This window comes from Fopius arisanus, unplaced genomic scaffold, assembly GCF_000806365.1.
Source record: "Fopius arisanus strain USDA-PBARC FA_bdor unplaced genomic scaffold, ASM80636v1 scaffold00022, whole genome shotgun sequence".
NCBI lineage: Eukaryota > Metazoa > Arthropoda > Insecta > Hymenoptera > Braconidae > Fopius > Fopius arisanus.
Genome location: NW_011887761.1, coordinates 140,026 through 165,844, shown reverse-complemented (window position 1 = coordinate 165,844; position 25,819 = coordinate 140,026). Strand labels below are relative to the sequence as shown.

The window sequence follows — 25,819 nt, the reverse complement described above, 5'->3', positions numbered from 1 at the left end:
ATCCAAAAGTTTGGACAAAAAGAGAAGAACTATTCTGCAGCGAATTTTTTCAAATATTTTTGGTACAGCGTGTATGATGTTTGTTATCTCCAAAACAGGTACTGTATACCATTCATTTAGTTATTTAATTACAACAAACATGTTGGCAATAAATTTCTATCCAGCTCTTAAAACGATAGTAAAAATTTATTTCCATTTGATGAATTCTCTTTAATACAATCAAAAAAATATATATGCAGCCTACTTTAGAGATCTTTGCAAAGCCCGTGGGTTTACAAAAAAAACATGACATCTTGTCAATTCAGAAAATGGTCTGCAAAGAATAGTTTTGCAATGTTTACAAAACCTTTCTAAAATTTGTAAAATTGATAGACGAAACAATGATGGTTCAAGTAACTATATTTCTTTTAACGGTTTTATTTTGCAGGCAATCAGACCCTTTGATTGAACTCATTGAGTGTTGGACACCGCTACTATCATCTTGGATCCTCGAAAATATTTTAGATCTCCTTGTCCTCTCCAAATTGACATTAGAAGTCGAGGAGTGGAACCCTTTGACCGACACTGTTCCAATCCACACGTGGATTCACCCTTGGTTGCCTCTAATGGGCAACCGAATGGACACTCTGATCTATCCCATAATTAGAAGGAAATTGGGTTCTGCGTTGGGGGGTTGGCATCCCTCAGACAGGTCTGCTAGGCTCATGCTTCAACCCTGGGCCAAAGTTTTTTCCAATGGAGATATGGAGGCTTTTCTCGTCAAGAATATCGTTCCCAAATTGCAAATTGCGCTGTCGGAGTTTGTTATTAATCCTCATCAGCAACATTTGGACCAGTGGAACTGGGTTCATGAGTGGGCGACCCTCATACCTTCTCATATTATGGTGGGAATACTTGACAAGTTCTTTTTCCCTAAGTGGCTGCAGGTGCTGGCCTTATGGCTCAATCATTCCCCGAATTATGATCAGATTACACATTGGTATATGGGCTGGAAGAAAATGTTAAACGAGAAGCTGTTGGGTGAACCTCTTGTCAAAGGTATGACGCTTCAGTCATTCGAATAAGAAATTAATAGTCGCATGTACTATGTATGGAACGTAATCTTTGGTTTGCATGTTATTTTGTCGGTGTACACTATTTCTAAATTTGGGATTCAAATTCTGATGCCGAGGGCACTCCGATGGTTACAAAAAAATATACATAAAAAAGAGGAAAAATTGTTGAAGCGTAGCAAATCAAGACATTGATTCCAAGGGATCTGTTGAGTTTACCGAAAAATAATAAACAATTGAACAATTAAACAATTAAACAAACAAAGTGTACTGTTGGTGACAGTTGACAGTCCGTTTTAATTCTATATGGTTATTCACTGTCAAATGTATGCTTCTTTCTCATCACGGTAGCTGGTAAACTCTGTATTTTTAATTTTTCTGTTAGTAAATGTGGCAAATGTCCCAAAATTAATGTCTCACTCTACCCCCTTTTAACAATTTTTGCTTCCGAATTGAGGCTTTGTAATCGACCAAATTTATATACCCTATTTCTTGTCATATATCAAATCAGTATGACCCAAGGAGTTCGAAAGTTCAGTTTTTAGACCCGGTCCGAACATATGTATGGATGTGTATGTGTATGTGTTAATTTTCTAGTGATTTCCTTTAATTGCTTACCCTCATCTCTACCTAATCGAAGCTTGTCTAATTGGGCCCTATCCATCGCCATTAATAAAAATTGATTTCATCCATCCATTTTATTTTATTTTCAATTTCTTTCTAAATTCTGTTTTTTCACAACTGAACAAAAAACATCCGAATCAATTGAATGACGGCTTAAATAATTTATCCGAATGTTCCCTCAATTGGTTTCGAAGATGAAGGTGACAGAAATAGTCTTTTTTTCAATTTCTGTGAAATTCAATTTTGTTTCTTACAAGATGTCGAAGATGTCTGCGTATAGCAGTCAGGAGATACATACAATGTTGGCTGAAAGAATTTATTTCAACACCATTAACTTCAAGTGATAGGATGTGTGGAAGAGTATTAATTTCCTCTATGAAAAAATTGATGAAATGTTTAATGTCACCTATCTATTCCGCCGAGTTGTTATATTTATTGAATAGAAATTTCAATCTTCAGCCTAGCTTAGATTCTTTTATTCATTGATAGTTAAAAAAAAAAGAATTAGAAGTAAGGGAGTCATTAAGCGGGTTGCCCCGAGGGATGGAGACTATGGGAGTTGCTATAGGGGTATTATGAGGATTGCTACGGTAATTGTCATGAGGGTATCTTTTTTTTTTTTTTTATAGAGGTTTTGGGGAACCTTGCATAGGTTCTGGCCTTGGTCAGTCAAGGCCAGATCTCAGATTCTTACTGAGTAAACCCCCTTTTTCTTCCTCTCGTCCCATTGTCCCTGCCTCCCCCGCGGAACCGCCGGCAGGCATTACCTCGCGGGGGGAGACATCATCGGCCCTGGTCCGCTCTCCCTGCAATCAGACAAGTTCGTCACTCACTCACCCTGCTAGCAGCGCTTGCTTCCCTTCTTTGGAGCTCATCTCTACGGAGCTCTCTCATTACCTCAGCCGCAAAGTCACTCGTGGCCTCCCAGGCATCAGCCTTCGAGATCATGACTGCGACCAACCTTCCGGGCGATGTTGGCCCGCCTATCCTCCCCTCCCAGCGCAAGCGGCCAGGTGTAAACCTCGGGCAGGAGAAGAAGACGTGTTCAGCGTCTTCGGTGACCCCTGGACAGACCGGGCAATCTGGCGAATCTTCATGCCCAAATCTGTAGATACTCCCAGAAACATCCATGATCCGAGAGCAACTGGGTGAGATGGAAATTCACCTCACCATGCTGTCGGTCGATCCATATGCTCACATCCGGGATAAGGCGGTGAGTCCACCTTCCTTTCCGCGAGCCACTCGACTTGGCTTGCCAGCTGGCAATGCTTCTGTGTCTAGCCCCAGCAGCCACCTCCGTCACAGCTGTGTCATCACTTCTGATTTGGGATGCATCACATGGTAGTCGCTCCCTCCGTCGGTATAAACATCTTCGTTCCTCTGCCAGGATCTCAACCGGTAGAATCCCAGCGATGACCCCAATCGCGTTATCGGATACCGTGCGGTAGGCGCTGGCCACTCTGATTGCACTGAGTCTGTACCCCGTCGCCATCCTACGTCTGGTTACCTGGGGGTGAAGCGCCTCCGACCAAATGGCAATGCCATAGGTTAGCACCGATGTGCTCACCGATGCCAGCAGCGCTCTCCTTCGCTGGCTAGGTCCACCAACGTTCGGCATCAATCTAGAGAGTGCCGCCCGAACACCAGAGGCCTTGGTAGTGGCGTGCTCCACTTGCTGCTTGAAATTGAGTCGGGCATCGATCATCACCCCCAAATACCGAATGTACGGCTTGGAAGTGAGCTCGAAGTCCCCGACTCGCAGCTTGATCGTCTCCAAGGTCCTCCTACCCGAGACCAGCACAGCCTCCGTCTTGTGTTCCGCCAGGGATAGCCCAACGGTTTCCATCCAGCGGTGAACCGACTCAAGGGCCCTCTCAAAGGCCAGGCGTATGTCGTCAAGGTGTTTACCGACGACCACCACCGCAACGTCATCCGCAAACGCCACCAGTGTCACTTCCGGGGGTAGGGCTACCCTCAGTAGACCATCGTCCATCAAGTTCCATAGAAGCGGGCCCAGCACCGAGCCCTGTGGTACGCCCCCTGTGACCCTATACTCCTCAGGACCCTCACACGTATCGTAGACAATAGTTCTGTCGGTGAAGTAGTCTTCAACCACTCTCCGCAGGTACTCCGGTACGTCGAACCTGTCCAGTGCATCCACTATGCAGGACCACCTGGCGGAGTTAAATGCATTGCGGATGTCCAACGCCACCACCAGGCCGTACCTTTTGCTGCCCCTGCACCACCGAGCGCCTGAGAACGCCCGTCTAAACCCAAATTGGCTTCCGGCTAACAGTGGGTCTATGATGGCCTCAATTCTCCTGTGCACGATTCTCTCCAGTACCTTCCCTGCTGTGTCCAGCATGCAGAGTGGGCGGTACGACGACGGTTCGTTCGGCGGCTTCTTTCCCTTCGGGAGAAGAACCAGCCTCTGCCTCTTCCACATTACAGGGAAGACACCCTCCACGAGGCAGGTGTTGTAGACCTCCAGGAAAAGCCCCGGTAGGGTCGGTATGGCGGTCTTCAGCGCTGCGTTTGGGACTCCGTCATGACCAGGGGCTTTGCAGCACCCTATACGGCTACAAGCCTCCAACAGCTGTTCTTTGATCACCAGAGGTATAGATAGCAGCTCACTCCGCGCGGTCGTACGCCTGAAATCCATCTGACTGGGAAAAAGTTCCCGGACAATTTTTTCCATCAGGACAGGACACGTAGGCGATGGCATGGTTTGACATTTGAGTCGCGCCATGACCACCGTGTACGGTCTGCCCCACGGATCGTCCTCCACCTGGCCAATAAGCTCCTTCCAAGCAGCGGCTTTGCTGGTCTTAATTGCCTGCACAAACTTGCAGCGCACTGTTTTGTAGGCTTCCTGCAGTGCCATCCCATCAGGCCTCCTCCGAGCGCGCTGCGCCTGCCTCCTAACCGAATTGCAGCACCTCCGTAGTGCCGCAATCTCCTCATTCCACCAGTAGACCGGTGGACGTCGAGTGGATGATGGTTTTTGGGCATGGTGGCATCGCAGGCCCGTTTGACACGGCACATCATTGCAGCTGCCTTCTCAGCAGCATTTCCACCGGAGCTTGGACATGCTTACCTTCCAACCAGAAACCTTGGCCCTGGGTGTGTTCTGTCTACCCCTCCGGTCTGTAGCCAACTCCCAGCAGATGGCGCGGTGGTCGCTCGCTGTGTACGCCTCGCTCACCTCCCATGAGTGGTCACCCCTTGCGAGGCTCCCACTCACGTAGGTGAGGCCCACAATCGAGCAGGCTGCTCCTCTGGCGTAGATTGACTCGTCGCCGGTGTTAAGCAGGACAAGGTCCAGCAGAGCTATGGCCTCAAGCAAGGCCTGTCCTCTAGCGTTCGTCTCCTTGCTCCCCCAGTCGAGTGCCCAGGCGTTGAAGTCTCCCGCGATGACCACGGGAAAGTGCAGCCTCGCATCCCTTGACAGTCGGTCGAGAAAGGCGGAGAACTCCTCGATGGAAAGGCTCGGCGGGGCATAGCAGCTGTAGACATATATGTCCGCTACTCTGGTTCGCACGAACCCATACTCCTTGTCTTTGTTGGAGATCTCGATTGGTCGAGTCCGACAGTTCCAGATGGCCGCTCTCTGGCTCCTATCGCTGAAGCAGCAATGGTTGTCAAATTGCAGGTAAGGCTCAGAGATGCACACCAGGTCTATTCCCATTTCACGCACCGTTTGCCTAAGAAGGTCGTGTGCTGCTTCACAGTGATTGAGATTTACTTGGAGTACTTTCATCACTTCGCTTTGGTCAACTTCTGAAGTGCCGCCTTGAGGGCCGGACACCTACCGCTACCCGCCATGTGGTCGGAGTTCTTCGACTTCCCTGCAGATTCGGCGCAGACCGCGCACTTAGGCGCCCTTGTGCAGTCGACGGCCTTGTGGCCAGGTTCAGCACATTTGACGCAGAGTCGCGACCTGTCGGTCTCGCTCTTACAGTGCATCGCCAGGTGACCATAGTGCCAGCATCTGAAGCATTTAAGTGGCCTCTCCACTTTCAAGATTCGGCAATTGACCCAGCCGATCTTGATCCTTGCTTGATCCCCTAGGACTTTCCCCGCCGTCCTCGTTGGAAGGGTCACCATCGCAGTTTGGATCCCTCTAAACGCCCTCGGTAAGGCTTTCACAGCTCCAGGGTCGATGGGAATCTCATTCCCCACGGTCGTGCGAAGAGCCGCCAGAACTTCCTCCTTGGTGGTTACCTCGTCGAGATCCCTGATTTCTAGATCGACCTGGGGTTCCTTACTCACCACTGTGGCTTCCGTCCCGAGGAGATCTGCAATTGTCCTGTGGAGCAAGGGCGCTCCATCCGATGACTTCTTCCTGAGTGTTAGGAGCATATCGCCTGTCGTCGTGCGGCGAACGCTCTGAATACAGCCGGTTTGCTCGGCTGGGACCTCCTTCTTAACACGTCGGAGGATGTCACAATATTGAGCTTTATCGACTGGGCGCACAATCAGGGCGTCAAGCCTTGACTTTGGCCCCCTGCGTTTTCTGCTCTGCGGTTTTCTTCTTCTGGCCCTCTCGTTTCTCCTCTCCTCAGGCTTGGTTAGGTGTCCTTTCCTTTTCCCCGTGACCAGCACCCATTCGGGCTGAGTGGTGGCCTTCTGGGGTGGCACCCGAGGCGTCATGTCCTGTCCAGCTGGGGTCTGCTGCTTCGTCTTTTTTGGGGCTTGGTTCGGCGTCCCTGGGGAGTCTTTGGACCTCTTCCTCCGAAGGGCCTTTCGAAACTCCCGTTCGTCCTCCACGTCTGAGTCCTTGATGGTCGTCTCCGAATCCAGCCGTGCCCTTGAAGGTGGGGGTACTACTGTCTCTCGGTCCGACTCTCGCGTGGCAACATGATTACTATTCAGTTTGGCTTCAATTTCCTTAAGCCTGCAGACAGTGCTGCAGACAGAAGTGACCATTGTCTTTATCTCCCGGTGCACATTCGTTTTAGACTGGATGACATCATGCAGTCCGAAAACAAGACCTTCGAGTTTAGAAAAAACGACCTTCCATTGCTGGTTGGGCTGGGCCTGAGGCAGAGCCATTTTTCCGCCAGCAGCGCTGGCAAAGTCAACACCACCCTTACCGAGATTTCCCCTGTGATCCCCACTTGTCGTTTTTAACACCGTGGAGGCCAAGTGGTCAACCTCCAAGGTGCTGCAGTCGCTTGCTGAAGACGTAAGAGAGCCTGCTTTCGCACTCTCAAACGCCTGCACTGGGGTATCCCTCCCCTGCACCGTAAACGTGGCTGGCTTAAGTAAGTCCATGTCCATCGAAGAGTGTGTTTGGTCCGCGGGGGCTATTTTATTTCGCCCCTACCCTTCCTGTCTCTGGGGAGAGGACGAGCTTTCCCCTATCCGCCACCTGGGGACGCGCCGTGTAGCAGTATCACCTCTGCCTATGAGGGTATCTAAGGGAGTTGCTATGAGGTTATCTGTCTTCATCATAGAAGTGTCATAAGATTCGCAAAAGTCATGAGGGTTTTGGTGACTAGGAAGGTCGGAGGATACTGAGGGTTGGGAAGGTCGTTGAGTCAGAGATTTAAATCGAACGATTAGTTTCGGAGCTATTGGATATAGTATTTCAATTATTTCCGGCTTGTTGCGATATAGGGTTTTTTACTTGCCTTGGCATTCCAGAAAAACCAAACGACCGCCATTTTTCAACATTGAGAAAACTTTTAAGCACAGAATTTGTTTGAAATTTGTTCTCCAAACATTTTTCAACACTTTATATAAAGGCGAAGAATTTCGAATCCAACACTCTGGATTGTGCTGAAAATCTCGAATTAAACTTCAGGCTCTAATTCTTGAAAAATATTTCTTTCTATATCTAAAGATTCAGAAGAACGAAACGAAAAATGATCGAAGAGCGGAAGTTTCTGAAAAAATTTTCAATATATTTTGGACTAACAAGATAAAATTTGAACAAAAGATCGCGTTCGATGGTCCATCCGGGTCTTAATGAAATAAAAATTAAAGCTTATTAACAAAAAGGAATGATAATTCCAAAAATAATCATTCGGTAGTATATTGTTAATTTATTAGCAAAGATAACTATATGAGATGTAATATAAGAGCAATTCTCCACTTTTTTATCATTACAACTGAAAATTTTGAAAACTGTTTTTTTTTTAACTAAAATATCCCATATCAAATTTTGGAATAATTGTCTATGTAACAAAAGAAAATGAAATCAAATAAAGGGCCAAGCTGAACAATTTTCAATAGAAAAAAACTTTGCCAAACATTGATTGATTAAGGTTCAACCCATGTTTTTTTTCCATTGGGAGATTTTCAAAACTTCAGTTTTCGAATTTTTCAGTATACTTAATTGATTTTTTACAATTTTGACGGTTAGAATAACGCCTGAGGCGACACGAGCGACAGTTGATGTCGCGCATTACCAGCATATGAAGAATACTCAACTGCTCAACTCCTTATTATATATGTCAACTCGTGAGGTTTCAAACCTCATGATGTTTTATTTCCTTGCAATTCCAATTTTTTCCATCCATTCACCACATAATGGTTGTCATTGTGATTATTTAAAAAAACTCACTTTTAATTTCCATTAAATTTGTACTGCTTAGAATATTATATTGCTCACTGATTTTAACGCCACAAATGACATTGTTTTTCAGAAGGAGATTTTTTCATCAACTTTTGAAAAAACCTGAAATTTCGGAAATTCGAGATTTTGTGAAGAACAGTTCTTATATATGTATTTTTGATGGGAATCATATTATTTACAACTAAAAAAAAAAACTAAACTTGTCCACACATGTATACCCTTTCGGGCTTTTACATTTCCCATCCCCAGTTCCCCCTGTACCGCAATTACGCCGAGGGCCGAAGGGAAAACCTCATGGGAAAAAACCTTGGCCAGGTACAGTCGTCTGTTTCGAGACTACCGCTCGTACGATGAAATCTGTGCAAGTTAGAGCGAATTCTATCTCTAAAAAACCCCTGGCATTTACCCGACTGGGAATCGAACCCACGAATCTCATGTGCCAACCCTCTACGCTCTAACCGCACGGCCATCGCACATCGGTTATTATTTACAACTAGTTATACCATGAAAAAGTGGAGGAGCTCCTAGAAGCTCTCATGATCTGTGAGAATTGAGCAGCCTATCATGACTTGTCATGAACCAATTTTTCACAGATTTCTACCATCAAAATCAGATCAATAAGTAACCAAAAGCAGAAAATGTCAAAGAATAATTGTGTCTTCATATTTTCAACGTTTTACGGAATATTTTGTTCAGTCACCATAGAATTACTCGTTTGAAATGACTCTTACATTTTTAATATTTTCATCAGTTAATTTGCAAAGAAAGAACACCCATCTACAACTCGAGATGAAGGAATATGAATGAATGAATATGTTCATCCCGATGACGTGAATTCATAAATTTGAATTAATATATGCAATCGCTTACTTATAGATCACTTCAAAAAAGCGTTAGATATGATGAATCGTGCCGTATCAACTCCCCAGGGTCACCAACCTGGTGCCATGGAGCAAGTATCCTATTTAACCAGTTTAGAACGTATACAACCAACGATGACACAAATTCCAGCAGCAGCACAGCCAAGGATCGAGGTAAAAATCCCATACAAAATTCAATGACATTATTCAATATCCCAATGAATCTATTGATTAATAATATTTTTTACAATCTACATTTGCAGAGGCTTGCAGAAGCTGTACGAACAGCGTCGCAGATACCCCAGGGATTCAAAGACCTGGTACAGAAAAAATGCGAAGAGCGAGGTATACTCTTTATGCCAATTCCAAACCGACAAAGGGACGCTAAACAAGTGTATAAAGTTGGCAATATACAGGCGTACGTCGATGGAAATGTCTTATTTGTATGCCATAACGGAATCAGTTGGGTTCCCACTCATCTCAATGCACTTTTAGACATGGCAGAACTTTAATTATTAATTAATACGTTAGTTACAATATTAGCTGAACACTGAATCAATTAGTGGATAGGACTTACGTATTGTATTTCACGAATGTTGACTATTTATCTAAATACCAGTAAACGGAAATGTTGTACTTAGAGACTCATATTATTAATCTATCATATCATATTAAATAAAAACGGTAATTGATAAATGGCTAAAAAAAATGAAACAAAAGAATCCCAAAGTAATAATTCCATTTATGTCAAAAGCATAAAGTACTCGTAACTATACCAGAGAAATAAAAAAATGATAAATAATATGCACGAAGTGTAACGAGGGCGCGTGGGCAGGGTGAAACATTTCTGCCTAACCAGTCGAAACCGAATGCGTGTGTAGGCGCTTCTGGTTTAATTCCACCGTCAAGCTGAGGAGAATAAAATAAAACGAAAGCGCCTGTATGATGCTGTGCAGAGAGCTCAAATGTATCTCGGTATGGAAAGTCATGAGATATACAACGGAGAAACACTATCGCCATGGATTTTACGAATACACTCGGCGAATGTGTGTGTAACTTCTGTTTCTCTTTGTTGGCTATTTTGCATTTTGATTTTTTTTTTATTCTCTTACGTTTGAAAGCGGTGAGAAATGGATATATACGAAGAGACGGGTCTTAGAGTGGATGGACATCCTGCGCCCACGTTAACATGTCGGATCTTTTGGTGTGGTTGCTGAAGCCTTGAAAACTCTTCGCATCTTCTACAAATGGAAAAATTTCTTGCAAAAAAAAAACATTTTTAGTACTTAACATTCTTTTGTAATAGTGGTATTTTAATTCCTATTGAAATGAGGTTGACAGAGTTTTTTAATTAAATGTAAGACAAACTGATAAAAGAACAGGTGGGGAACTGTTCTCTCACTACATATAATATGCTTATTTTTACTGATAAATTAGCAATACGTTTCCTATGCGGCCATCAGAAAAACTATTTCAACATTCATATTAATTATTTTTATTTCAACAGTATAGCATCGAAACTATCATCCCAATTTCGCGAATACCCAGAACTCGCTATTTTCAAAGTACAAATTCTGGCCAATCTTTCTCATATATTGACAGCGATTATTGATATTGTGGTCACTCTCATCTTCCAACTTATTCAACAGGCATTCGATACAAATTTTTCATCATCCAGTTGGTAGGCACGGTTTTACGACCGCGCAGCGGTTATATTGTTCGTCATTCGGCCGAAAAGAACTTTTCTCAGGATTGCGTTTGCATTCTTCGGCTTCGCCGTGGACTGTAATCTCGCAATCGCCAGAAAAGTTCCTAACGGCCTAGTGACGAAATATACTATTTTAAGCTATGATTGCAGTATTTCATAACATTTTTTGTTCAGTTTTCGTAGAAAAATAATTTTTAAAACCACACACAAATCTAAAAAATTAATAGATTAATTGAATATTTATTAATATTTGCGAACAAGTTTCAACAATACTTAGATATGAGAAAAAAAAATAATTTCACGGATACACTAATGCCTAATGTGAGATAAAGTTTTACAAAACTATTACACACACCAACACGTGCGCTTGCGTACGAACCATTTTAAACATTGGATTTTTGGACTTCTTGAATCATATGAAATTCAATTTGATTGATTACAATGCTCTTATTGGGAAACGGAAAATTTTACAGTCGATCTTATGAAAAAAAAAACTAATTGTCCATACATATGGACAAATGTAAGGGGATAACATGGATGTTTCCGTCATACAATGCTAAATCTTTCTGATTATTTTTCCGACCCAAATATCGACCAATAAAATTGCACCATTCGATATCACGTGGTAGATATCGTATGATGCTTATGATTTTTTGATAATTCCCTCCGGTAGTTGCTATATAAAAAACAAAGCATTATCCAGTCATGAGATTCTTATTTCTTAACTGTGAGTTTCATTTCATGGTGCGATTCTATTGTCCGACATTTGGGTCGAAAAAATAATCTGGCATTTCCCTCAACGTTCTTTGCAAACAAATAAATTCATCAAGTTTTTCAAGAAAAATCACTCGCGCTTGTGATTTTTTAAGCTGAAAAACTTGACTCCCTCATTTGGTTGCAACGAATCTATCGGTAAATGCCGGGTAATTTTTAAACTCTTATGGCATTATAAGTGATTATTGTCATCGTTATCTCGTTATTTCAAATTCTACACATCATTGAAATGATCTTAACATTTCCCTACGAAAAATTTTCCTAAAAAAATGAAATTTATTTTTGAACAATTTTTAAACATTCATTTTCTTAATGTGAGAAAATGTAATTGTTCTTAAATTAAGGCAAAAAAGTTTACTAGGGCAGAACAATCGCTGATAGTTGATTAAAGAGATAAGACGTTATATTACGAACATTAGTAGCAGTGGAGACCGCGGTGAAGACAATGAGATAATCAATTATAACAATGTATATATTTATGATAAAAAGGCATCAATTGACAACAAACCGACATGACGTTCATCTTCACTGTATTAATCGCCCAGTAAACCCACGCATCCTCAACATAATAAACGCTTATTTCAAAATCTACGGAACCCTGCTGCCATTAATTTGCTCTCATTTCGCTTACCTATAGAAGCGTTTCATAGAGAAATGTACAATTAAGGATGCCCAAGTGGGCTGTAATTTGAATGAAACACGCTGTAGGAGAAATTTCACTTCTCGCTCAAGGAACTTCTGTAGCAATTATATGGGAGTAAAAGGAAATAGTACGTAGAGACTAATTTTTTAGAGGATATTCTTTAAGTAATTTCGAAATGTATTTCAAAAGCCCCAACTCGACTGTCCACACCGATATATGTGAAGAAAAAAATTAACATTGCAATTTGTACAAAGCCTTATGAGACAGTTTTCAAGGAAGACCGACGCGTATCGACAATGTCACCACGCGTCACTGGCTGGGAAGGTGAACAAAAATCTCTACGGGTGTATGAAAATCAATTCAGGCAGTAATTCTGAGCCGATCTATACCTATGAATGTTCACCCCGTTTTTTCACTCTCACTACCTCTTTTCAAGGTGGCCGACCTCGAGTAGAAAATTTCTACGACAGGCCTTTTCGCTGGACAGGCTCTAATAAGGTATTAATACGGTATACCTTATTACGGCATGCCAGATCAGGGCCTGAATTGGTCGGAATACGGCATACCTGATTAGGGCATGCCAGATCGGGGCCTGCGTTGGTTCACTCAATGTTTACATCCGTTGTAACGTATTTTGCCCTCTGCGGAAGACGGGACAAATATACATCCTCTCCCATGTAGGGTTTGCCGACCTTTGCAACACGGCCTAGCATTGGGCGGAAGTCGGTTGCCCGATCATTGCCCCAATGAAAGGCCGTTCATTGGCCGATGATGTCCCAACCGATCATCGGGTCCCGATGATCGGCCGTTCATTGATCGATGATGTCTTCACCGATCATCGGGGCCCTGATTAAATATTATTCTCCGGCCGATGATCGCAATCGAGCAGGTGTGAAAAATATAATATAAAATATGATCGGCGCCGATCATCAGCTGACTTTGTGCCGACTTCCGCTCAATGAGTGGCCGTTTTGTACAACCCTACATGGGCTGCGTCCAGCATAACAAAATTTTCCAAAAAGTTGAGCACCAGAACGTTTTCTCCTAAAACCTCCAAAAACAGAAAATGTTAACTGACAAAAGGAGCAGCTACCGATAGCTCACTATAACAACCGCTGAGACGGCTGGGTCCCAAAGATGCTGCGCCCGGACTTATTGTGAGATAACTAGGTCCAAACTATTAAAAATGATAATTCAAATTGGGGGGTAAAATAATAACAATTTTATAGAAGAAATCGTCACTACAACGAATTGAACGACTCTAACAATCACCGGCATCATTTTCTATTACATTCGGGCCTCAATTCTCGGCGAAAGTACAAACATAAATAACGAAACAACATAAATGGACGACTAAACTCGACACAATGCTATTCCCCTAACCACGACGTACTAATCAATAAAATACATGTCAAATAGAAGTATCAAAGTCAAAATTAGGCACTATAAAAGTCAAAATATAAAATAACTACTCAAAATTATAAAGAATCAAAATTAGCACGGTAAAGGAATATACAAGTGCCACGAGAATCTGGCGTGACAAAGTAAACGGCGAGAATAAGAATGAAATCCAAGATAATATCGTCGACCGATAATTTTTCCGAATAAATACGATAAAAATTTTGCAAACGGAGATCGAAAAATATAAGACTAAATTCTAGAGGAAAATACAAATGGCCTCGAGAGAGATAATCCGCCGAGGTATTCAGAAATCGATATTGCAACTACAACGGAAGGCGAAACGAGAGTCCAATATTTCTAATGTAAAATATATCAGAATCACTAAATTCAACTAAGAAAAGCCAATCAAAATTCCCAATAACTGAGAATAATAAGAAAAAATTTGCACCCGCGACAAAATAACTCTACAGAACAAGGGGCGAGTGTCATTCAAATTTTAAAATGGCGTCAATCTCCACGGACCAAAACGTCAGTAATTAACACAAAATTCAAACTCGCTCCTTATCGAACAAAATTCACAAAAAAAAAATCCACCACTCACCAGTCTCAGCCTTGTAGACAAAGATGCAGTGGTCCCACAAAGTCAAATAAATACCTCCGTTACAGAATGTACGGAGAACGATCCAAAATCTTGGAGTCTGGATTAGATAGTGTTACACAAATTAAATGGTAACCAGAAAAAAATTAAAACCACAGCGTAGTCATGGAAGTCCCGACGACAGGTGTCCGTTTCCAATATCCTGACTTGCGTGGCAATGCTTTCCAGAATCACACGATCCTGTGTTTGGTGCGCTATGATGACTACTGAGAGCTGTGATTAGACGTTCACATAGTACTTAGTCGAAGCAGCTCAATTCAAATAAAATTCGCACCAATGATGTCCGATCAATTTCAAATAATGTTAAAAAATAGTTAAAAATCTGAGTCATTATATTTTCATAACAACATAATTTAATTCAAACAATTACTATGAAATAGGAAGGGTAACTTCTAATCCAATTGATGAAAAATTTTTTTTTTCTTCCATAATTTTTATTCATAAATATGAAACAAAGTTCATCTAAAACATTTTTATCCATCCCTTATATTTTAGAAGGTAGACGCGATCTTCCGACTCCACTCCTCAATATATCTCCGCGCTGAGAATCTCTACTCCGAGAGTCCACTATATCTATATATATCGCTTGCGTTGCCGGCTTCTGTGACGTTACATTTCCGCTGTGTTTGTGCGCGGAATGACAACATTGGATATTTGTAAGCCCGAAAATGATAAAAAGACCCGTGAAACTCTTTTCGCCAGTTGACCTGTCTCTTTCCCTACCTCTCTTTCTCTCTTCCGTACTCTTTCAAGCAAGGAAGATAAGTGAATAATCAATGCTTCCGTTTCCGGACTGCGAGGTTATAGTAGTGGGATAGGTAAGGGATATTATTTTTTGCTGTCAAGCAATATTGGTGGAGTTTTGAGAGGGTTGGCGGGTTGGGAAGAGGGGAGAGTAGCAGAAGAAATTAGTGGGAGTGAGTGAAAGGGGTGTGTGAAAGTTGTGGAGTTGGAAAGAGTGTGGGAAATAAGACCAGGTATTTGAGGTTAGTTTTGAAAGGTAGGTGGAAGCGTGTGTGAGAGTGTGGTTGGGGGTGTGTGGAAGAGAGAAAAGTGTGAAGGGGTGAGAGTGAAGAGAGGAAGAGAATGTAAGAGAGGGCAAATAGGTAGAAAGGGTTAGTGGGGTTTTGCGCGGTAAGCGGGGCTGCGGGGAGAGAGGTACTGGCGGGAAAAAGGCGGGTGGGCACAGAGGCGACAGTAGGAGGAGGTGGCCGAAAGGCGAACCAGGAAGAGAGATGAGCCACTTGTACAGGACGATGATATCCACGAAGGAAATGGACATCGGAAAAGCGGGTTATGAAGGGGGAAAGAGTGAGAAGGAAGGCGATCAGAATGGGACGGAGATGCTCGGCCTCAACGAAGAGGGGGGAGCGCCGGAATGCAACGAGTCGGTATATGAGTCGCCAGCGGAGTTTTCGGACGGATCGGACGGGGGGATGAGTGGGGGAGAGGGAGCTCAGGCGAAGAGAAGAGGTAGGAGGACGAATGCTGAGCGGTTGAGGAGAGCGACGGCAGGGGGGAGAAATGCGTCACCACTTCTGAGGGTTTGGCAGAAAAAGAGAGAGGAGGAAAGAGCGAGCGAGACAGAGGATAATGAAAGTGAGAGCGGAAAAAGAGGAAGACAAGATGATGAGGAGGGCGAACAGAATGGGAAAAGGAGGAAAGAGGACAGCGAGAGAGCAGATAAAGAGAGATTGAAGAGAATAGAGGAGATGTTGCGGAGTTTCAGGGAAGATACTGTGGGGGCACTGAAAAAAGCGAATGAAGAGGGAGAGGGAATTAGAGGAGAGATAAGGGTAATGAATGAGAAATGGAAGAAGTGGGAGAATAAATGGGAGGAGGAAAAAAAGCGAATGCAAGAAGGGATAATGGATATAGGAGAGACAGTCATAGAGATGAGGAAGGAGCAAAAAACCGATATAGCCCAAGTGAATGTCAGACTCAGACGGTTAGAGGAGAAGGGGAGTAGGATGGATGAGCTGGAGGAGTTGGTAAAGGGATTGAGGATGGGAGGAGAAGAGAGTAACGGGAATGCAGTGAGCGCAGGGAAGGCAAGTAAAGAAAACGAGCAGTTGAAGAGAAGAGTGTGGGATCTGGAGTGGAAAGAGGAAAAGAAAGAAAGGGAGAGAAGAAAAAAGAACTTGATCGTAAGGAAAATTCAGCTAGGGATTGGGGATGGATGAGAGGAAGTGGAAAAATTATTCGCAGAGGTGATGCAAGTGCAGGGAGTTCTTGTCAAAGGGGTTAAGAAATTCGGGGGGGTGGGCAAAAAGGGGAGTGGATCAGTTGTGGTGGAACTGGAGAACGAGGAGCAAAAAGGATGGACCATGGGAAGTAGGGCAAGCCTTAAAGGGAGACAGGAGGTAGTAGACCATGATAGAACTCGAAAGGAGAGAAAAATGTTGTGGAACCTGGAGAAGGTGGAGATGGTGGAAAGAAACACAGACGAACAGTAGAGTAGCTAGTAGGCGAGGGATGATATGGGTTGACGGAGTGCCATGCCTGTACGACGAGGCAACGGAGAAGCTGTATAATGTAAAGGGAGAAGAATAGAGAATGCCAGAGCTGAGAGAGCAGGGAAAAAATGGAAATAAGGAAGCGGAGGCTATGGAGGTGCAAGAAGAGACCAAGAAAGGAAAAGAAGGAGAACAAGCGTCGGGGGAACATTAAGGAGGGTGGCTAGAAAGGGGAGTAAAAGAGCAAAAGTTAGAGTTATATTCTGGAACGTGAAGGGGCTGGAGGGAAAGGATAAGGATTTCTGGAGGAGGCTTTAGGAAAACGATGTTGTGGTGCTAATGGAAACATGGTTGGAAGAGAGAGGTTGGGATAGAGTTCGAAGGAAGCTATCGAAGGATTTCAAGTGGAAGGTGCGGCTGGCGACGAGAGAACACAAGAAAGGGAGAGCGAAGGGAGGCATGCAGATGGGGATCAAGGGTGAGCTATGCAGCGGAGGAGAGTGGGAGGGGGTGGAGAAGAGGGAGGATTGGATCGAGGGAATTATAGAAATAAAGGACTGGGCCTGCAAAATAGTGGGAGTTTATGTAAATAGGGATATGGCGAAGAAGATAGAGTGGATTAGGAGAGAGATGGATTACAACGATAGAGGAAAGAGAGGGATTACAACGATAATTAGGGGGGACTTCAATGCGTCAACTGGCACTAGAGGAGGGCTGTTCGAAGGGGATATAGAGGAGGAGAAAGAGTCGCGGAAGTCAAAAGATATGAGAGCAGTGGACAAGGAGGGGAGAATTCTACTGAATGCACTAGATGAATCAGGATGGTCGATTCGGAATGGAAATTGTAAATGAGATGAGGAGGGGGAATGGACCAGAGAAGAGGGAACGAGTAGATCTGTGATAGATTATGTAATCACAGACGAGAGAGGAAGGGATATTATAGATAACCTGGTGATTGGGGAAGAGTGTGTTTCGGACCATTTTCCGTTAGTGATGACCCTGAGGGGGGGGGAGAAGACCAGGTGGAATGGATAAAGGCAAGGAGAAGAAACCGATCAAAATATCTCTCTGGGGAGAGGCGGAGAAGGCAGAATTAAGGGAAGAGCTCGAGAAGGTAAGATGGGGTGAGATGTCGGCTGACGAAATAATAGGGGAGGTAAAGGCTAGGGTTAGGGCACTGAAGGAGGAGATAGAGAAGGGGAGGAAAAAGAGAAGGAGAGGGAAGAAGGAATGGTGGGACGATGAATGTGTAGAGAAGAAGAAAGAAGTGAGAATGGCGCTGAGAGAAGCAAAGAAGGGCAAAGTAGACAGAGAAGAGTACAGGATAAGGAAGGCGGAATACAGCAAGCTTTGCGGCAGGAAGAAGAAGGAAGAGTTGGAGAGGTTTGAAGCGGCGGTGAAGGCTGCAGTGGAGGCGGGAACGGTGTGGGAGGTGGTGAACAGGGAGAGAAAAGCAAGGAAAAGCGTAAACGAACGGATAGGTCTGGAGGATTGGAAGAAATATTTTATGAGATTATTGGGAGGAGTGGAATAGACAGTGGTAGGGATGGGAAGGAGGTTGGCAGAGAGGGAAGTGGAGGGAATGACATACGAGGAGGTAGACCGGGCGATTAAGAAGCTGAAAGGGGGAAAGCGGCAGGGGAGGATGAAATAGATAACGAAGTATGGAAGGAGGGGGGGGGGGGATAAAAAGAGTAGCGTGGAAAATATGCAGCAAGGTCTGGAAGGGGGAGGGATGGCCTGTAGAGTGGAAGGATGGGCTGTTAGCGCCGATAGTGAAGAAGGGAGAAGGAGAGGGAGTAGAGGAGTACAGGGGAGTTACACTCATGCAAACGCTGTATAAAATCTATGCGACAGAGCTGACGAGGGCCATAGAGAAAGAGGTAGAAGAGAAAGGAATGGTGCCGGAGAATCAAACGGGATTCAGAAGAGGAATGGGAACAATGGATAACATCTTTGTCTTAAATTATCTGGTGAACAGGCAGATGAAGGAAAAGGGAGGCAAGTTGGTGGCCTGTTTCATAGACCTGAAAGCGGCGTTTGACTCGGTGAACAGAAAGAGATTGTGGGAGGCAATGAAGGAGAGAAGTATTTCGGAGGGGTTGATTGAAAGAACGAAGGAGATGTACAGGGAGACGGGAAGCAAAGTTCGCATTGGATGCAAGATGTCGGAGAAGTTCTAGACAGCGAGGGGAGTGAGGCAAGGGTGCCCACTGAGCCCGATCCTATTTAACATCTTGCTGGATGATCTGGAGGACGAACTAAGGAAGAAATGGAAGGGTGGAGTAAAGCTAGGGGCGTCGAAAATCTTTTCACTAGCGTACGCGGACGACATGGAGGTGCTGGCAGAGGATGAAGCGGGAATGTAATTGATGATGGGATTTATGGGGGAGTACATGGGAAAAAAGGACTTGATAATAAATGCAGAGAAGTCGAAAGTGATGGTGTTTGGAGCGGGAAGAGAGAGGAGACCAAAAGAGAAATGGAAAATGGCTGGGAGGGAGGTGGAGGAGGTGGACGAGTTTAGCTACCTAGGTTACTGGTTCAGGAAGAATGGAGGGCAGGAGAGGCAAGTGAAAAGTAGAGTGGAGAAAGCGGGAAAGGCGATGGGCCCAGTGTGGGGAATAGGAAAGAGGAGATTCAAGGACGATTGGAGTAGAAGGTTATGGCTCTTTGCCTCGCTGGTATGGTCGGTGATGGGCTATGGGGCCGAGATCTGGGGATGGAAAGAGAGGGAAACGATGGAAAGGATGCAGGAGAGATACATGAAGTGGGTGTTGGGAGTGAGTAAGGGAGTGCCAGGCTACATGATCAGAGAAGAGTTGAAGAGGGAGAAGCTAAGGTCAAGGGCGATGAAGAGAGCATGGAAATTCGAGGAGAAGCTGAGAGGAGGGAAAGGAAGCAGCATAGCAAGGAGATGCTTAGAGGAAATTGAGGGGAGGGCGTCAGGGACGAAGGTGTCGAAATGGGAAGAGGAGAGGAGACTGTATAAGGTGGAGGAGAATGGGTGATAAAGGTAAGAAGAATGAAGGGGAGGAGGATGGAAGTGGAAAGGAAGAAGATATGCAAAGGAAGGAGACATGGACCGGAATTATGAAATCGGAGACGAACAAATGGTACAAGGGAATTTGGCCAGAGGGACTACCGGAGTACCTGAGAAAGGGGTGGAGTGAGGAAAGATGGAATAGGTTAGCGAGGTTCAGATAGGAGATGGTATGAAAGGAGAGAGAGAATGAGTTTGGGAGGAAAGGAAAAGGTGCAGGAGGTGCGGGGACAGCGAGGAATCGTGGGTGCATGTGTTGGATGAGTGTAGGAATGTAGAGGGGGAAAATAGGAGCGTATGGGAGAGAGTGTGTGAAATACTAGAGGAGAACGGGGGTGGGGAAGAATGGTTGATAGAATGGGAAAAGGACGGAAGGGGAGTGACTGATGATTGAATGGGTGAGTGTCAGTGGGGGTGGGACGAGGGATGAAGGGTGCGTGTAGAGCAAGAGAAAGGAAGAGTGGCAGGACGGGGGGGAGCGGGGTGGGAAAGGCAGGTGGGAGGGATATAGGCTCAGAAATGAATGAGCGGAATATCGGATGCCGGAAGTGGAGGTCCCACATGGCAGTCTTCAGGCCCTCTCTCGCTCAAACGCGCAATGTCGCCCATTTTCCAGCGACAGCAGGTGTTCGAGAAAAATACGCTTCCGTTCATTAATGATTTGATTCTCTGTGGTAGGCTTCGTTTCCTTTTTTATTCGACTTCTCCCTACGATTTTCAGGTTCTCCCCGCTTCTTACAATTCGCAAGAGCGGGAGCTGCGAATACTTATCCTTATGCTTTATACGTCATTTTAAAATTACTTATGAAATAATACTTATCCTTATGCTTTATGAGTAATTTTAAAATTATAAGTATCCTTATAAGCATAAGGATAAGTATAAAATTACTTATGCTTTATAAGTAATTTTAAAATTACTTATAAAGCATAAGGATAAGTATTCGCAGCTCCCGCTCTTGCGAATTGTATGAAGCGGGGAGAACCTGAAAATCGTAGGAAGAAGTCGAACAAAAAAGGAAACGAAGCCTATCACAGAGAGTCAAACCATTAATGAACGGAAGCGTATTTTTCTCGAACACCTGCTGTCGCTGGAAAATGGGCGACATTGGATTTCAGGAGGATTCAGGAATCACCGAAGACAAGAAAAGAAAAAAAAATAAATCAAATTTTTAAAAAATCAAAATCACGGATTTTTTTCATGTTTATGCACCCTACACTTAAATTTTATAAATAATTCAAAAAGATTTCTTAAAAAATATTCCAGAGAGAAAACCCTACAGTGAATGGTAAAGGAAAACCTGATCAAGGGAACGATCAGGTTTGCAGACCCCTGTGGTATTTCAACACTGCTGCCATGTAGCGGGATCTCCCGTAGCAGTCTGTCATTGCACAATACCCCCATATTATTCATTAATTATAATATCTTTAAATAAACCAGTTAATTACCGTAAACTGACCCAAATCATTAATATTTCAATATTTATTTAACTTGTTCATATTAATTTTATGATTTTTGGCCCTTTTAAGCATAAAATTAACTACCACCCAACTACCACGCAACATACACGCAACATACACGCTATTGCGTGTTCCCTCAATCGCCAGGGAGCTGGATCACATAGGCGAACCTCGCAGGGGCGGCTGTAAATGCGATACAGCTTAGAAGGCGGCGCACGCAACCACATGGCGCGGCAGGGGGGAGGGTCGATTAATCCCGGAACGGGGTAGAAAGGGCAGAAGAAAAAAAAGGTCTCCTTTCCATACAATAATTTATTGTCCGAGTCTAAATCTCCAACTCCTCGATGGAACGGTCGCTACTCGCGCTCTTCCAAAGAACCAAACTCCAATGCGTATCGTTCAAGTCTCTGGTCCCGATATCCCGTAGTTCAGAGCTGCCGAGGTTTAGAAACATGGCTCCCATTGTGCCACCATAGGGTGGTACACTCGAGCTAATAAATTAATATCACTCGAGGGGTTGAGGTGATTGTTTTTCTCTTCTTCTGTTTTTCGATATATTTTTTAAAGGTATGGTTGCAATCACCGGAAGGGGATAAAATTATGTGAACACTTGAACACTATGGAGTTCGGATGATGGTTGACACTTGAGTTTTTATTTTTATTTTAGGATGCGATATGGTTAGTCTCGATACAAGCGAAAGTTAGGATACTTGAAGTACAAAATTGGATAATGTTTGCACTGTCACTATTCGTCTTGAACTGATCTTCTTCTTCTTGCTAATTTAGGTGAGTGTGTCAGGAAGACGAGGGAGGGAATTTTCACAACACGAAAGTTCGCATTTGATTGGCAGAGAAAGGTTCAACCCTCTACCTTAATCCACCTTTTTTCTGGTGGGAGAAAACTTGAGTGTTTAGGGAGAATTTTCCCTGTTTTTCAAGACTGTAATGTTTATGGCAAGAAAAAAGGGAATTTTCTTTGGGTCACACGGCTGGCGATGGATTAAGTTGTAAAATGCCTGGGAATTGAGTTGTTTTTCTTTTAATGAGGTCTTTGTTTCGGGGGGAATTGTCTAAAGGGTGCTAATGGTTATATAAAAATCAAGAACTTTGGGTCCGGTTGGCTCTAAAATGAAACTTAAATTCCCTCCGGTTTTTCCCAAGGGTTGGTAGGCCCGAGTAAAAATTTCGTCGGTTTCACTTAGGTTACCCGTGCGTGGTGACCGACGTAGATACAGGTGACATATAGGTAACAACCGATAGGGCACTCACGAAAACGTCACGCAGTTAACCGACGGGTTACTCGTAGGGAGTAACCTACAAGGCATCTATCAGTAGGATCATAGGTACCCTGTTGGAAACCTGTGAGAAAAAGGGTGGAATTGAGTTTATCAAATAACTCCAAAAATTGAATAGAAAATTTTTATTTTCAACACATCCATAAAAATATGTAACGAGGGATATTCTAGAAGTTTTTAATGTTTTTTTTTTTCATGAAAAAATACGGTCTCACCGCCCTCTACACTTTCTCAATCCACGGTAGAAGTCTCAAAATCATCTGATGACTCCTGTGGGGTTCCCCTTTCGGCCTCGTCATTAGAGTCCTCCAATGGTCTAGCACGGCCTCCACGCCAATATTTAGTATTGTGTAATACTCCCTGTAGGCCCTTGTTATAAGTCTTAGTCTTAGTCTTAGTCTTAGTCTGTAGTCTTGTTATTAGTCTTCAGTGGTTTATTTTTTTTTCCGAATCGCCGACGGTAAATCTCTGTGAAAGTAAATTTTACGTTATTCATTTTTGTCAAATCAATGAGTCTAAAAAGTACTCTTCGCCATTAAATTAAGAAAAGGGTGTGAGTCACCAGCTGACTCAGCTAATTCTCGAGAATGGAATAAAAATTGAGCTTACTATTGTTTCTTTTTCTCAATGATGATAATTTTTTCATTGATCTTTAAAGATTGGCAATAAAAAATTTTACCTTTTATTATTTTCCCCAGTGATGTTTCATTGAATACAACTTAATCCTTAGTAGCCTGCAAGGGTACTAAGAACTTTGCTACGTTTATTGTGACGACTTGACGTACAAGTTCACCTAAGCATCTGGCTAGAGTACGATTGGTATCGACAGACATACCGATCATGGTTTTCTAGAAAAATCGAAATACATTCTACATACTTACTCAAGACAGAGAGAACCTGGGATCTTATAGATTCGTTTACCAGTACAACTAAATAATTGATTGCATACAATGGGCCCCTATTTGTTTTTCATTCCGACGTGATTAATAATTGTCTAATCATGGCATTGCTGCTGAAAACTAGTTGTAATTATACAGAAGTGTTGGAATTTGTTTTTAATTTTCAGCAACAGTATCAATTGATTTTTCAACCTTGTCAGCATCAAGATCTTATTCAATCAGTGGTTTCAATCAACTAAATAATTCAATGGAATTTTCGATGTCCATGTTAAACAATTATTGATACTGAAAATTGTAAGTTAAATTCGATTGAATTTTCAATAATTTAAGAATTCAGCAAATAAGATAAGAACAGACAGGCGAAATAGAATGATTAGTGTACCTGCAATTTGTTTATCAATATATTCAGCAGGAGCTGTGAGGTCGACGTGAAAAGTTTCCAACTCTTCCTCGGCAGCTTTTGTCGAAGTCTGTGGTATTTTTTTCATACGATAAGTCTTTGCTTCTTCAATGGCCTTTTTCTGACATGCTATTTCATCGTCTGTTGAATACGCCCAGCACTCCTTATGCAATACACTGAGTTTGTTCGAGATTGAGTCGATGTTAATGTGGATCCACATTACCATCGACTCAAGCTCGAACACCTATCGACTCAGTGCACAACTCGATTTCCCCCTATCGAGTGGTCCGCCAGGGTAATTAAAATCCAGTAATCGAACTAGAATAATAGTAACATTATAAAAAAAATTAAACTTATTGCATTAATTAATGCATTCACTCGCACTTCATCGATCCATCACAACCTTGGTAGAACAAGAAGGAAATTCCATATTTATTCACACATTAAAAAGCCTTCACCTCACATATGTAGAAAAGGTATTACAAAGAGTTTTTCCTGACTTGCATCACTCATATCAACGAAAATCACTTTATTGATTACCGAGGTTAATCGACATGTAATTCGTCTACCTTGACGTCTAGTCACCTCCCACATTTTGAAGATTTCTGAATCACATGGGTTTTCGTACAGTGATTGTGAAATTGTTAGTGTGGATCCACTCATTGCAATGCAATTGTCACTCATGCCCTGATGAGCGAGGTAAATGCTGTCAATATGTATAACAGTGTCTTTGTCGAGGAGCATTGTATTATCTGGAATTTTCGATGTTCTAATTCGTCCTTTATATTTTAATCGTTGAGTAATAATTTTTTCAGACGCATCCGGCTGTAATTTTCTTAAAATTTCCACAGCTGGTGGACGACGAATTTTTTTCAGGTCGATTATAAAAATTTCGTATAAACGTCGACAAATTTGAGAAAGTGGCCTGTTACCACTTCTCAATAGTTTTTTTATCTTTCCTAAACAGTTTTCGAATGGAAAGGCAGTCAGTTTGGAAAGACAGCAATTCATATTTTCAACGTCGTCAGCCAAATGAAGCAGGTTGTGGATATGACCAATCATACTTGCTTTGCCGTAAAAAGCGGGACGAAATTGTTCAAATTTCTTGAGAAGAATTCTAGCTTCTGTATGCATTGAGGTGGCTAATGTTTCAGAACATAGGATTCGGGATGCAGCATGGAGGAAAAGAAAGTGCTGATAGACACGCTTCATCAAAACTTTCTTGAAAACAATGGGCCCAGCATAAAGCAATAAAAATTGAAATTCAACCGCTTTAAATTTATCAAATTCTGATAAAGTTCGAGTAGAACGCTGAAACTCTGCTGGTATTTGATTATGAAATCGTATCATCATCGCTGACAATAAATCCTTCCCATTGTGACTCAATTTAACGGTCGTAACCTTTCCATGTAGCCAATAGTCCGTTAGTTTTTTCATCACCCCAAGACATAGGAGGTGCATAAAGTCGAGAACAAAAATACTAATCATATCTACAGGTGGAGCGATTAATAACAGCGGTGATTTTCCCTGGTGATGTTGAGGAGTACTCTGTTGACGAAAGGAGTCATCTGTTCGAAGTTCAGCCTCTTCAAGGTACACTGTTCGCCCGTCCCCTAGCAAACTATCATACACGCTATAGCGTGTATGTAGCGTGTATGTTGCGTGTATGTTGCGTGGATGTTGTGTGGATGCAATTTTTGGATGAAAAACAGGTAGGAATCGATGAAAACAAATGAAAGAATGATGTGGGATGAATAAGGTGGATTATTCGGTGCATTTGGCGATGTTTATTTGATTATTTGGGGATAAATTATAAACAATATATAATGGGCAGAAGTGAGCATGAAAAGAGCGTTCGGAAAATGCCGAGAGATGGTGGTAGGGTTATATTACCGACTTCGATAACCGAATTGACAGTAGCCGTTTAATCGCGGGCCCCGGGGCACTGCGCATTTGGAAAAAATC

General features: G+C 43.1%; 3 protein-coding genes across 3 annotated transcripts in view; all 3 read left to right on the top strand.

Moving 5' to 3' along the window:
• sip1 (septin interacting protein 1) overlaps nucleotides 1-9,761 on the top strand; it is a 34,314-nt gene extending 24,553 nt beyond the window's left edge. Inside the window, exons 4-6 of the mRNA XM_011301404.1 lie at nucleotides 428-1,038; nucleotides 9,136-9,293; nucleotides 9,383-9,761. Coding sequence (XP_011299706.1) covers nucleotides 428-1,038; nucleotides 9,136-9,293; nucleotides 9,383-9,631 — 1,018 coding nt within the window. The 3' untranslated portion in view covers nucleotides 9,632-9,761. The remainder of the gene's footprint in view (nucleotides 1-427; nucleotides 1,039-9,135; nucleotides 9,294-9,382) is intronic.
• Nucleotides 9,762-15,559: 5,798 nt separating this feature from the next.
• Nucleotides 15,560-16,759, top strand: LOC105264519 (DEAD-box ATP-dependent RNA helicase 42-like). The gene is made up of 2 exons (XM_011301451.1): nucleotides 15,560-16,358; nucleotides 16,512-16,759. Exons 1-2 carry the CDS (start codon nucleotides 15,560-15,562, stop codon nucleotides 16,757-16,759), a joined length of 1,047 nt encoding a protein of 348 aa, XP_011299753.1.
• Nucleotides 16,760-18,423: 1,664 nt separating this feature from the next.
• On the top strand, nucleotides 18,424-18,942 carry LOC105264518 (uncharacterized). The gene has a single exon (XM_011301450.1). The coding sequence runs from the start codon at nucleotides 18,424-18,426 to the stop codon at nucleotides 18,940-18,942; it is 519 nt and encodes a 172-aa protein (XP_011299752.1).
• The last annotated feature ends 6,877 nt before the right edge of the window (nucleotides 18,943-25,819 follow it).